Source organism: Garra rufa, chromosome 23 (assembly GCF_049309525.1).
Source record: "Garra rufa chromosome 23, GarRuf1.0, whole genome shotgun sequence".
NCBI classification, from domain to species: domain Eukaryota; kingdom Metazoa; phylum Chordata; class Actinopteri; order Cypriniformes; family Cyprinidae; genus Garra; species Garra rufa.
Window position 1 is genome coordinate 9,072,205 of NC_133383.1, and position 13,496 is coordinate 9,085,700.

General features: G+C 29.2%; 1 protein-coding gene across 1 annotated transcript; it reads left to right on the forward strand.

The window, feature by feature from the left end:
• The first annotated feature begins 3,577 nt into the window (after positions 1-3,577).
• Positions 3,578-13,283, forward strand: car15 (carbonic anhydrase 15). Its single transcript, XM_073830072.1, has 8 exons — positions 3,578-3,766; positions 3,907-3,933; positions 4,023-4,199; positions 4,295-4,440; positions 4,521-4,613; positions 4,693-4,759; positions 11,019-11,179; positions 11,371-13,283. Exons 1-8 carry the CDS (start codon positions 3,709-3,711, stop codon positions 11,572-11,574), a joined length of 933 nt encoding a protein of 310 aa, XP_073686173.1. The 5' UTR covers positions 3,578-3,708; the 3' UTR covers positions 11,575-13,283.
• The last annotated feature ends 213 nt before the right edge of the window (positions 13,284-13,496 follow it).

A 13,496-nucleotide genomic window follows, 5' to 3' on the forward strand; every position in this document is an offset into this window, starting at 1 on the left:
TCAGAATTGTGATTAAAAATTCGCAATTGCAAGTTATAAAAAAAATTGCAAGATATAAACTCACAATTCAGACCTTTTTGCCAGTATCGAGTTTTTCGCAATTGTGACTTTGTAACTTGAAAAACGTATTTTTCTGAGAAATAAAGTCAGAATTGTGCAAAATAAACTCACAATTAAAACAGAGTTGCGAGTTAAGTCAGAATTGTAAAATTGTAAATTGTAAAACTTATAATTCTGAAAAGTCTCGATAAACTCAGTTCTGAATTTTTTTTCAGAGTTGAAAGTTTGTCACACAATTATGAGAAATTAAGTCAGAATCCCATGATATAAACTCACAATTCTGACTTTTTTTTTTCTCAGTGTTGCAAGTTTATATATCGCAATTCTGAAAAATAGTCGCCATTTTGAGAAATAAAGTCAGAATTGTGCGATATAAACTCAGAATTGTAAAATATGAATTCGTAATTCTGAAAACATGTCTTTTTCCCTCAAAATTGGACTTTATTTCTTGGAACTGCATAATATAAAGTCAGAATTGATTGATATAATCTCACAATTCTGACTTTCTAAGTTTATATCATGCAATTCTGAAAAAAAAAATTGGAATTATGAGTTTATATATCGCAATTCTGACTCTGTAACTCGTAATCGATTTTATCTTGCAATTCTGACCTTCTCGCAATTGTGAGTTTGTATTTCGCAATTCTGAGAACTAAAGTCAGAATTGCGTGGTTTTTTTCAGAGTAGCAAGTTTTTATCGCGCAATTATGAGAATTGAAGTCAGAATTATTGTCTCACTATTCTTTTTCTCACAATTCAGTTTATCTTTTGCAATTCTGACATAACTCGCAATTGTGTTCATCTCACAAATCTGACTATTTCTCACAGTTGTGAGTTTTATTATGCAGTTCTGAGAAAAAAGTCAGAATTGCGAGTTCATAACTCACAATTATGACTTTGTAACTCACAGTTGCGAGTAGGGCTGGGCGATATGGCAAAAATGTAATCTCGATAATTTTTTCCCCATATTGAACGATAACGATATATATTTCGATATAAGCTGTTGATGTTGCCAGCTTTAAAATAGTATCCCAACAATGACTAAAGCCACAAAAATTAAAGGGTTCATTGAATTACATTTTAAAGTATAGTTTATTAAAAAACTAATTACAGATTTGGCCTTAAAACTTAAAACACCTTACTAAAATAAATTAAAAAAATAAAAGTTGTGACAGAGTATGGTAAATGAGAGTAAATGTACAAAATGTAAACATAAAATGATTGTAAAAACATAATTTGTAACAATTATTTATTTATTTATTTATTATTTTTAACACAATTGTTTATTTTCTCTATTATAGGTTGAGCTATTTAAATTAGAGGCAACCACTGCATTTTGAAACACTCTACAGTATAAATAACAAAAGATTACGACACAGTTCTTTCTTAATCGTATTAAGTGCAGATAATTCAGCCATAATCAAAGTAGGCTACTCTCTAAATATTCAAATAGAGTGCAAATAGAGACCGAATATTTCAAGCATGATACAGAGCTATAGACATACACAACCTATCATAGCCTACATACTAATAACAGCCTAGATATGTCATGTAGCCTAATTTGCGTGCATTGTGGAGTCACTCTCTAAACAAGGGGGATTAAAATTGCTTTTGAATGCGCGTGCGTTTTTTGCTTTCGGTTTCAGTTTTAACAATCGCGCCAAACTCTCAGCTGAGCTGAGAGTCACTTTTTAGATAGCCAAACCACTTAATGGAATTCGTGCTACCTTTTTGTCGACAATTTCGACATCTTTGGATAATAACTCGAGGTTAGTTTCACTTTCGTCGCTGCTTCCAATCTTTTTTTTTTGTCGTCCTGGTGTTAAGTTTGCTTCGCAAAGTGCGGTAGGAACTGAACTTTGTACTTTGACGTGCACACGCACGCTGCACGCTGATTGGCTGTTGTCGCATATTTCTGCTGTGTGATTGGCTCTTAGATTAATCCATATCGAGCAAAAAATGTCTAGAGTTTATCATCGTTATTAACATAAATTCTATCGCGATTCGATATGATATCGTTTATTGGCCCAGCCCTAGTTGCGAGTTTATATCACAATTTTAAGGGAAAAAATAATGGTAATATAAATAGTCGCAATTACTTTTTTTATTCAGTGGACTTCCATACGTTACAGATGCCGACAGTGGGGTTAAGATCTCATAATGTGTTATTTGATTCTTTTAAATCTGATGACTAGAATCTAGAATGACTTCTGAACCTTTTAATGCCTTCTCAGAGATTTCCCTGTCTGTCGTGGAAATCTATCGCTCTTAAATATCATGTGAACCAACGGGGGATATCCCCAATGTAAGGAAGCACTCAGTTCTCTGATGTAAAAGCCATTCCTCAAGCCTCCTGGGAATTCTCGCTCCCTGAGAGATTAGACATCGGTGACATAGTTGTGAGATTGCTAAATAAAGGATTTACTGTTTCACAGTTCTTATGAAACAATATATCATCACAACTGTTATATACAGTGGCCCCCAAATGTATTTAGACACTTTAAAATGTCATTGCATTAAATATAAAAAAAAATTTAACCAAGTGGGATCTGAAAACAAAATAATTTATGTATACTATAGTTCAATATATAGTATACTATATATTAGTATAGTATAGTATACTATAGTTTTTTTTTGTCAATTTTGAAGTATTTTTACTATTAAAATTAACTGTTTTCCATTTGAATATATTTTAAAATGTAATTTATTCCTGTGATTTCAAATCTAAATTTTTAGCATCACTTCAGTCACATAATCCTTCAGAAATCATTCTAATATGCTGATGTTTTATAATATGTACAGTACAGACCAAGACCAAAAGTTTGGACACACCTTCTCATTCAGGTGTGTCCAAACGTTTGGTCTGTACTGTAGATAAGAATTCAACTGAAAAAATATCTTTCAGGTGGTCAAATAGCAAATAGTGGAGCTCTGCAGCCACCTACTGGTAAAAGTTATTTGTAGTTGTTGTTTTTTTTACTTTTAAAACTGGATTTTCCAAAAGATGGGCAAAAATCTTACACTAAACCTTGTGAAATTATCCATGGTATCCCCATGAATTAAAGTTAGAAATGTGGGTCTTTTATGAAGTGAATTTTAAATAAAAAAGCAGTTTTTGTATAAAACCCCATTTAAAAATATTTATTAATTTATATATATATATTTTTTAAAAATCACTATCCCACTGAAAACGGCACAAATGTAGAATAAAAACTTTAATAAACAGAAACATATACAGTACAGACCAAAAGTTTGAACACATCTTCTCATTCATTTCAATAAGGTGTATCCAAACTTTTGGTCTGTACTTTCTATATATATTTTTTTTAATAATAATTTCTCACATTTGATTGTACCTTTATAAAATGTTCCATTTGCTTTATTTTGCATGTAACACAAAATGTCCCTGCTTTGTTCATTGCATATAATCAGTGTTCGTTCGTTCTCTGTTTCCTCGTTAAACAAGTGTTTTTTGTGTCAGACTGTGGACGAGCGCAGTGGCAGCGACACGCTCAAATGACCCCAGTCACAGAAAAAAACTGACATCCTACCTCTGTTCAAGGAGATTACTATATAAACCCCCGTTTGCTTTGCGGTTTGTATTTTTTGGGTGCAAGACCGGTGGGAACATTTATTGATTTTGTGGGCATGATGTTTCTTCTGATGCTGATGTTGTCCGTGGTTTCATTGGCACACAGTGATGATGGTGAGTGACGAATGATTCATTGATAAATTTCCTTTTGGTTACTTCAGGCAAAACTTTGAGATTCCAACGTTATATTTCAATTTTAGTTTAATGCCTTTGACTAAACTAAAATTGATTTCATGAATGTTGTTCTTTCTCAGACTTCTGTTATGATGAAAAGCACTGTGGTGAGTTTTTGTTCCATAGCTTGAAATTCAGAAGGACAAAAGATGCTTATTTTGTCATGACGTAAACAAGACTAAATTGTTCTTGGTAGATCCATATGCATGGGGAGACAACTATCCCTCCTGCCATCCTCTTCTGGAGAGCCATCACTCTCCCATTAACCTGGACCATCAGCTGATGAAGAACCAATCTTTAGACTCTCTGGATCTAGAAGGTTTTAATTTGACACATAAAGGTCAATGGTGGCTGACAAACCAGGGTCACTCTCGTAAGTGGCTATTGACTTTTAAAAAGATGTTTTGAACAATTTTATACTAGATGTATTTGAGGTGAAGCATGTCTGATGCTTGTCTGTGTGTGTAGTTGTGCTGGAGGTGGGTAATGGTATGCAGGTGAGTGGTGGAGGGCTTCCTGGGACTTATCGCACCATCCAACTGCATTTCCATTGGGGAAGTGCATCTTCAAACGGATCTGAACACACTCTGGAACACCTGAGATTTCCTATGGAGGTTTGGGGCTTCACCTTTTTTTCCTCAAAACTGCTTTTTTTTTTTCTTTTGCAGTGTTTGTTCATATTGTTTGTGTGCAGATGCACATCGTCAACATCAAGTCCACACATCCAAATTTGACTTCTGCACTTGAAGACCCAACTGGCCTTGCTGTGCTTGGAGTCTTTGTTGATGTGAGAGAAAGTTTTATTTGACAAATTTCATCAGTATTTCTTTCACAGTTTGTATTTTATTATTATTACTCTTCCGCAGGTGACATATTTGCACAATGAGAACTTCCAGTCCATCTCAAACGCACTTCCTTCTGTCGCCAACAAAGGTTAGCTGAGACAGTAAACTTTGATTACAAATACACGCATACAAACACACACGCACATACAAACAAACATACAATACAAATAAAAACAAAATACAAATGAACAACATACAGCAGAATTCAAAATATAAAAGCAAAAGACAAAACATACAAAAAATACAGCAAAATACAAATTACGAAACAAATAAATGCAAAAGACAAAACAAATGCAAAATACAATACAAATGCAACACACAAATAAATACAAAAGACAAAACATACAAAAGCAAAAGACAACAAAATTCAAATACAAAACATGCAAAATACACAACATACAAAAGCAAAAGACAACAATTCAAATACAAAATACAAACAAAATGCAAAACATACAAATAAATACAAAACATACAAAACACAGATGCAAAATACACAACATACAAATACAAAAGCAAAAGACAAAATTCAAATACAAAACAAATGCAAAACATACAAATAAATACAAAAGCAAGAGACAAAACAAAATGCAAAATACACAAATACATACAAATAAATACAAAAGCAAGACAAAACAAAATACAAAACAGATGCAAAATACACAACATGCAAAAGACAAAACATAAAATACAAATCAGATGCAAAATACACAACATACAAATATAACTGCAAAATACAAAACATACAAATACAAAAGACAACAATTCAAATACAACACAAATGCAAAATACACAAAATACAAAACATACCAATAAATAAAATACCAAAGCAAAATGCAAAATACACAACATACAAATAAAATACCAAAGCAAAATACAAAACACAAATGCAAAAAACATACAAAATACAAATAAATGCAAAACATACAAAAAAAATACAAAAGCTAAATACAAACATACAATACAAAAGCAAAATACAACTAATACTAACAAATAAATACAAAAGCAAAATACAACAAATAAATGCAAAACATACAAATAATGCAAAACACAAACATACAAATACAAAAGCAAAATACAACTGAATACAAAACGTACAAAAAATACAAAACACAAATTGCAAAATACAATACAAATACAAGACATACAAAAAGCAAAACATACAAAAAGCAAAACATACAAAAGCAAAAGACAATACAAAATACAAAACACAAAAATAAAATACAAATGCAAAATAAAAACATACAAAATCAAAATACAACTAATACATACAAATAAATGCAAAATACAAAACAAAATACAAATGCAAAATAAAAACAATCAAAATACAGCAAATAAATGCAAAATACAAAACAAAATACAAAAGCAATACAACTAATAAATACAAACAAATAAATACAAAAGCAAAAGACAAAACATAAAATGCAAAATACACAACATACAAATACATACAAAAGCACATACAAAAGCAAGACAAAACAAAATACAAATACAAAACACAGATGCAAAATACACAACATACAAATACAACAGCAAAATACAAAACATACAAATACAAAAGACAACAAAATTCAAATACAAAACAAATGCAAAATACACAAACAAAATGCAAAACATACAAATAAAATACCAAAGCAAAATACAAAATACAAATGCAAAATAATACAAATACAAATACAAATAAATACAAAAGCTAAATACAAACATACAAATACAAAATGCAAAACACAAAATACAAAACATACAATACAAAATCAAAATACAACAAATAAATGCAAAACACAAACATACAAATAAATACAAAAGCAAAATACAACTGAATACAAAACATACAAAAAATACAAAACACAAATTGCAAAATACAATACAAATACAAGACATACAAAAAGCAAAACATACAAAAGCAAAAGACAACAAAATACAAATACAAAAATACAAATAAATAATACAAAAGCAAAATACAAATGCAAAATAAAAACATTCAAATACATACAAAAGCAAAATACAAAACATACAAAATCAATACAACTAATAAATACAAATACATACAAAAGCAAAATACAAAACATACAAAATCAAAATACAACAAATAAATGCAAAACATACAAATACAAAACATACAAATGCAAAACACAAAATACAAACATACAAATACAAAACATTCAAAATATAAAAGCAAAATACAATACAAATACAAAACATACAAAAAGCAAAACATACAAAAGCAAAAGACAAAACAAAATACAAACACAACACATACAAATAACAAAACATACAAAAGCAAAATACAAAAGCAAAATACAAAAGCAATACAACTAATACAAACAAATACATACAAAATCAAAATACAACAAATAAATGCAAAACATACAAATAAATACAAAACATACAAATACAAAACATTCAAAATACAAAAGCAAAATACAAAAGCAATACAACTAATACAAACAAATACATACAAAATCAAAATACAACAAATAAATGCAAAACATACAAATAAATACAAAACATACAAATACAAAACATTCAAAATATAAAAGCAAAATACAATACAAATACAAAACATACAAAAAGCAAAACATACAAAAGCAAAAGACAAAACATACAAATAAATAAAATACAAAAGCAAAATACAAAACACAAATGCAAAACATACAAATAAATACAAAAGCAAAATACAAATAAATACAAAAGCAAAATACAAAACACAAATAACAAAACATACAAATAAATACAAAAGCAAAATGCAAAATACAACTACAAAACATACTGAATCAAAATACAACAAATAAATGCAAAACATACAAATACATACAAAAGCAAAACACAAAATACAAACATACAAAAAATACAAAAGCAAAATACTACTGAATACAAAACATACAATACAAAACAATCAAAACATAAAAGCAAGACAAAACAAAATACAAATACAAAACATACAAAAGCAAAATACAAAACATACAAAATCAAAATACAACAAATAAATGCAAAACATACAAATACAAAAGCAAAATACAACTGAATACAAAACAAAAGCAAAATACAACTTGCAATACAATATAAATACAAAACACAAATAAAATACAAAAGCAAAATACAAATGCAAAACATACAAATGAATGCAAAATACACAACATACAAATACAAAACATACAAAATACTAACAACATACAAATAAATAAAATACAAAAGCAAAATACAAAACACAAATGCAAAATAAAAACATACAAAATATTCAAAATACAAATGAATACAAAACATTCAAAAATACAAAAGCAAAATGCAAAACATACAAATAAATGAATACAGAACATACAAATAAATACAAAAGCAAATACTAAAGCAAAACATACAAAAGCAAAAGACAAAACAATACAAAAGCAAAAGACAAAACAAACAAATAAAATACAAAAGCAAAATACAAAACACAAATGCAAAATAAAAACACAAATAAATGCAAAACATACAAATAAATACAAAAGCAAAATACAACCGAATACAAAAAATACAAAATACAAATAACAAAACATACAAATAAATAATACAAAAGCAAAATACAACTACAAAACATACTAAATCAAAATACAACAAATAAATGCAAAACATACAAAAGCAAAACACAAAATACAAACATACAAATACAAAAGCAAAATACAACTGAATACAAAACATACAATACAAAACAATCAAAACATAAAAGCAAGACAAAACAAAATACAAATACAAAACATACAAATAAATAAAATACAAAAGCAAAATACAAAACATACAAAATCAAAATACAACAAATAAATGCAAAACATACAAATACAAAAGCAAAATACAATACAAATACAAAGCACAAATAAAATACAAAAGCAAAATACAAATGCAAAACATACAAATAAATGCAAAATAAAAACATACAAATAAATAAAAAAGCGAAATACAACATACAAAATAAAAAACATAATACAAAATCAAAATACAAAACATACACAAATACAATACATACAAATACAAAAGCAAAATACAACTGAATACAAAACATTCAAAATATAAAAGCAAAATACAAATTACAAAACAAATAAATAACAAAAGCAAATACAATACAAATGCAAAACATACAAATGAATGCAAAATACACAACATACAAATACAAAACATACAAAATAAATAATACAAAAGCAAAATACAAAACACAAATGCAAAATAAAAACATACAAAATACAAATGAATACAAAACATTCAAAATACAAATTACAAAATGCAAAACATACAAATAAATGAATACAGAACATACAAAACATACAAAACACAAATGCAAAATAAAAACAAGCAAAATACAAAACATACAATACAAAAGCAAAATACAAATAAATACAAACTCAAATACAAATACATAAATACATACAAAATAAATACCATACAATACAAATATAATACATACAAAGCATATAAATACAAATACAATACATAAGCAAATAAATACACAACATACAAAATACAAAACATACACATAAATACAAAATACAAAACATACAAAAAAATACAATACATACACAAATACAAAACATACAAATGCAAAACACAAAATACAAATAAATACCAAATACAAAACAAATACAAATGCAAAATACAAAAGCAAATTACAAAACATACAAAATACAAAACATACAAATAAACAAAATGCAAAACGTGCAAAATACAAAACATACAAAATACAAAACATGCAATATACAAATAAATACAAAACAAATACACATGCAAAATACAAAACCTACAAAATAAATACAAAACATACAAAATGAATACAAAACATGCAAAATACAAATACAAAATATAAACACAAATAAAATACATAAATACACAAATACAAAATAAATGCAAATACAAAATAAATACAATTACAAATAAATACAAAACAACACATACAAATAAATACAACTAGAATACATAAACAAATACACAAATACAAAATAAATGCAAATACAATACATACAAATAGAAATAAATACAATACAATACAATACAATACATACAAATATACGTGTACACACTCAGAACTTTGGAGAAGCTAATAGCCCAAGTTGCTTGAAGTCCAGTGTTAAGTTTCCACAGTCTGTGATGATTTGGGGTGCAATGTCATCTGCTGGTGTTGGTCCACTGTGTTTTTGTAAATACAAACAAATACAAAATACAAACAAATAAATATAAATACAAATACATACAAAATAAATACAAATAAATACAAAATAAATACAAATACAATACATATAAACAAATACAAATGCAAATAAATACAAAACAAATAGAAATAAAAACAAAATACATACAAAAACAATTCAAATAAATACAAATACAGACACATACAAGTGTGTGTGTGTGTGTGTGTGTGTGTGTGTGTGTGTGTGTGTGTGTGTGTGTGTATTATGCATGTACACACACAGTCAAAAGGTTGGAGAAGCTCACAGCCCAAGTTGCTTGAAGTCCAGTGTTAAGTTTCCACAGTCTGTGATGATTTGCGGTGCAAAGTCATCTGCTGGTGTTGGTCCAAAAATACAAAATACAAACAAATACAAAATACAAATACAAGTTCAAATAAATACAAATACATAAATACATACAAAATAAATACCATACAAACAAATACAAATGTATGTACAGACAAACACAAATAATACAAACAAACAAAAGCAAATACAAATACAAATAAATACAATACATATAAACAAAAACAACTGCAAATACAAAATGCTAATACAAATAAACAAATACAAAACAAAATAAAAATAAAAACAACATAATACAAAATACATACAAAGCAAAATAAATACAAATACATAAATACAATACAATACATACAAGTGTGTGTGTGTGTGTGTGTGTGTGTGTGTGTAGTTTGTACTTTTGACACAGCCAGTCAAAAGTTTGGAGAAGCTCATAGCCCAAGTTGCTTGAAGTCCAGTGTTAAGTTTCAACAGTCCTTTGATGATTTGAGGTGCAATATCATCTGTTGGTGTTGGTCCACTGTACTTTTTGAAAACCAAAGTCACTGAACACGTTTACCAAGAAATTTTAGAGCACTTCATGCTTCCTTCTGCTGACCAGCTTTTTAAAGATGCTGATTTCATTTTCCAGCAGGATTTGGCACATCCCCACCCAGCCAAATCTCTTGTGAAAGGGTGTTCCTGTAGCAATACCATTACAATATCTCACGGTTCTCAACCAATAAGATTTGAGAACCATATACATTTATATATATTTTTACATATTTTTTTGTGGTTGAAACAGGTTTCCATTAAAAAAAACAGAATGTGCAGAAGTTTATATATAAATAAATCTAAATGTTTTTAATTTTCTTGTAGGACAAACAAAATCGATAAGACCATTTCCTTTGATGAATCTGTTACCTCAGAACAACCTAACTCAGTATTACCGTTATCACGGCAGCCTCACAACACCGCCTTGTTCACAGGTGGTTTTGTGGACCGTGTATGAAGTACCCATCTATATCTCATGGGCTCAGGTAAGACGTCCAAAATATACTCTATATATATATATATATATACTCTATATATATATACTCTACATTTCATAATGCAACACAATTTCAGTGATGCTGCAAGAGGGCACTATATGATTATGGCAAAACAGAAGTTTAAAGGGAATCTTGCCAAATATGTTAAATAAATGTAATAACTTTTGTTTTTTTGACAGTTAGAGCTGTTTGTATATGGGATATATTCCACTGAGGAAGAAGCCGATATACAGGTTCCCCTGCAGAACAACTACAGACACATCCATCCAGCCTACGGCCGGCCCGTGTACGCGTCCAAAGATGCTAAGCTGCTCACCAATGGAGTTTTCCCTCTTGCCATTTCAAATCTTTTTAATATTCTTCTATTTATTGTCTTTTTTTAACATTTAGCATTTTGCACAACAACATTAATAAACATCCACTTCAAACACTGTGTCAAAAACTACTCAGAAAGCATCACAAGAAAGTCTAAAGACCCACTCACAACCAAGAGTTATGTAGTCTGCCCCTTTAAATGCTCTGGCTGTTTAAAGTGAGAAATAAAGTCAGAATTGCTGGACCAAAAAAATAAAAAATATTGCAATTCCAATTTTTGCAATTGCAAGTCTATTTTTCACAATTCTGACTTTTTTCTAATAATTGCACGATACAAACTCGCAATCGTGAGTAATAAAGTCAGAATTGCGAGATATAGTCACAATTCTGCCTTATTTTAGAATTGCGTTATAAAGTCAGCATTACAAGATAAAAACTCGCAACTCTTATTGCGATAAAGTCAATTTGTGAGAAAAAAAATGTCAGAATTACAAGATAAATATCTGTCAATTCTTTCTTTTTCTCACAATTTTACTCTCATATTTGCATGATGCTCGCAATTGCGAGTTATAAAGTCAGAATTGCCAGATTTTTCTTAGAATTGCGATGGTCACAATTTGCAAAAAAAAAAAAAGTAAGAATTGTGATAAAAGTGGAATTCCAACTTTTTTTATTTGCAACTACTTGATTATATCTCGCAATTCTGACTTTTTAATCTCACAATTCTGACTTTTTTCCTCACAATTGCAAGTTTTTATTGTGCAATTATGACCTTTTTGTCATAACTGTGATACAAACTCGCGACTGCGAGTTCTTATGCCAGAATTGTGAGATATAGTAATTGTTCTGACTTTTTTCTAGAATTGCGATAGTCACAATTTGCGAGAAATAAAGTCCAAATTGAAAGATAAAGACTCACAATTCAAACTTTTTTTCTTGCGATTGCAAGTTTGTATCTTAAAATTCTGACTTTTTTCTCCTAATTGCATGATACAAACTCGCAATTGGAAGTTATAAAGTCCAATTCTGAAGGGAAAAAATTACTATGTTCTCTCAGTTGCGAGTTTGTCACACTTCTGACTTAACTCGCAATTGCGATTCTGATAAGAAAAAAAAAAAAAAAGAGTCAGAATTGTGAGTTTGTATTACGCAACTCTGAGAAAAATAAGTCTCAATTGTTAGATAAAATAAAGTCACAATTAGCTTTTTTTGTATTCGATAAAGTTTAAAATGAGGTGAATTCTGATTGGATGTCATTGTATTTATTGTTCATCAGCTGAAAAATAAATCGTTCTGGGGTCATTCCAATGACATCATTTCTCTATGCCATTATCATTTTAGTTTTAATGGACTGAATTTTTCTAGTAATCATCCTTGCTGTGAATGGGTCTTAAATTAAATAATTCATTGTAATTCTCCAAGAACGATTGTATTACTTGTATGTAGAATTGTAGTTGCATGTTTGATCTACAACAGCCCCATTGAGATTTTTCAATCAAACTGCTATCGGATGAGCGATTATCCTTTGTGGGTATCCCCTCATTCATACCAAGCTTGACCACCCAAAGCCTTTCCCCAGACATACACAAAGGCCACTGATACGTTACAGCAGAAAGATCAAGCTGGATTAAGAGGAGTTCATGACCTTAAAGTATGTACACCTATACACCAAACTTGATAAACCAATAAAGTTATTCTGTGAAAAATACAAACTTACCTCAGGAGACAAACTATTTGATGTACATACAATAGCAAAGCTAGCAATAGTTTGTCTCAAGTGCAGAGTGTTCTTTTACAAATGATAAAGTGTTGAAATAAAAATCACATTGTTATCAGTGTGTTTTGTCTGTTTTGACTGGCTCACACTCACAAAAGCGTGTTGTTGTAGTGCTCATACCCTTCACGTCCTGTTACTGACACTGGGGGCACTGCTCACTTACACAAAGAGGCCTTGTTTTGGTCTCTTTCAGGGTTACTAGGGTTGCTAATC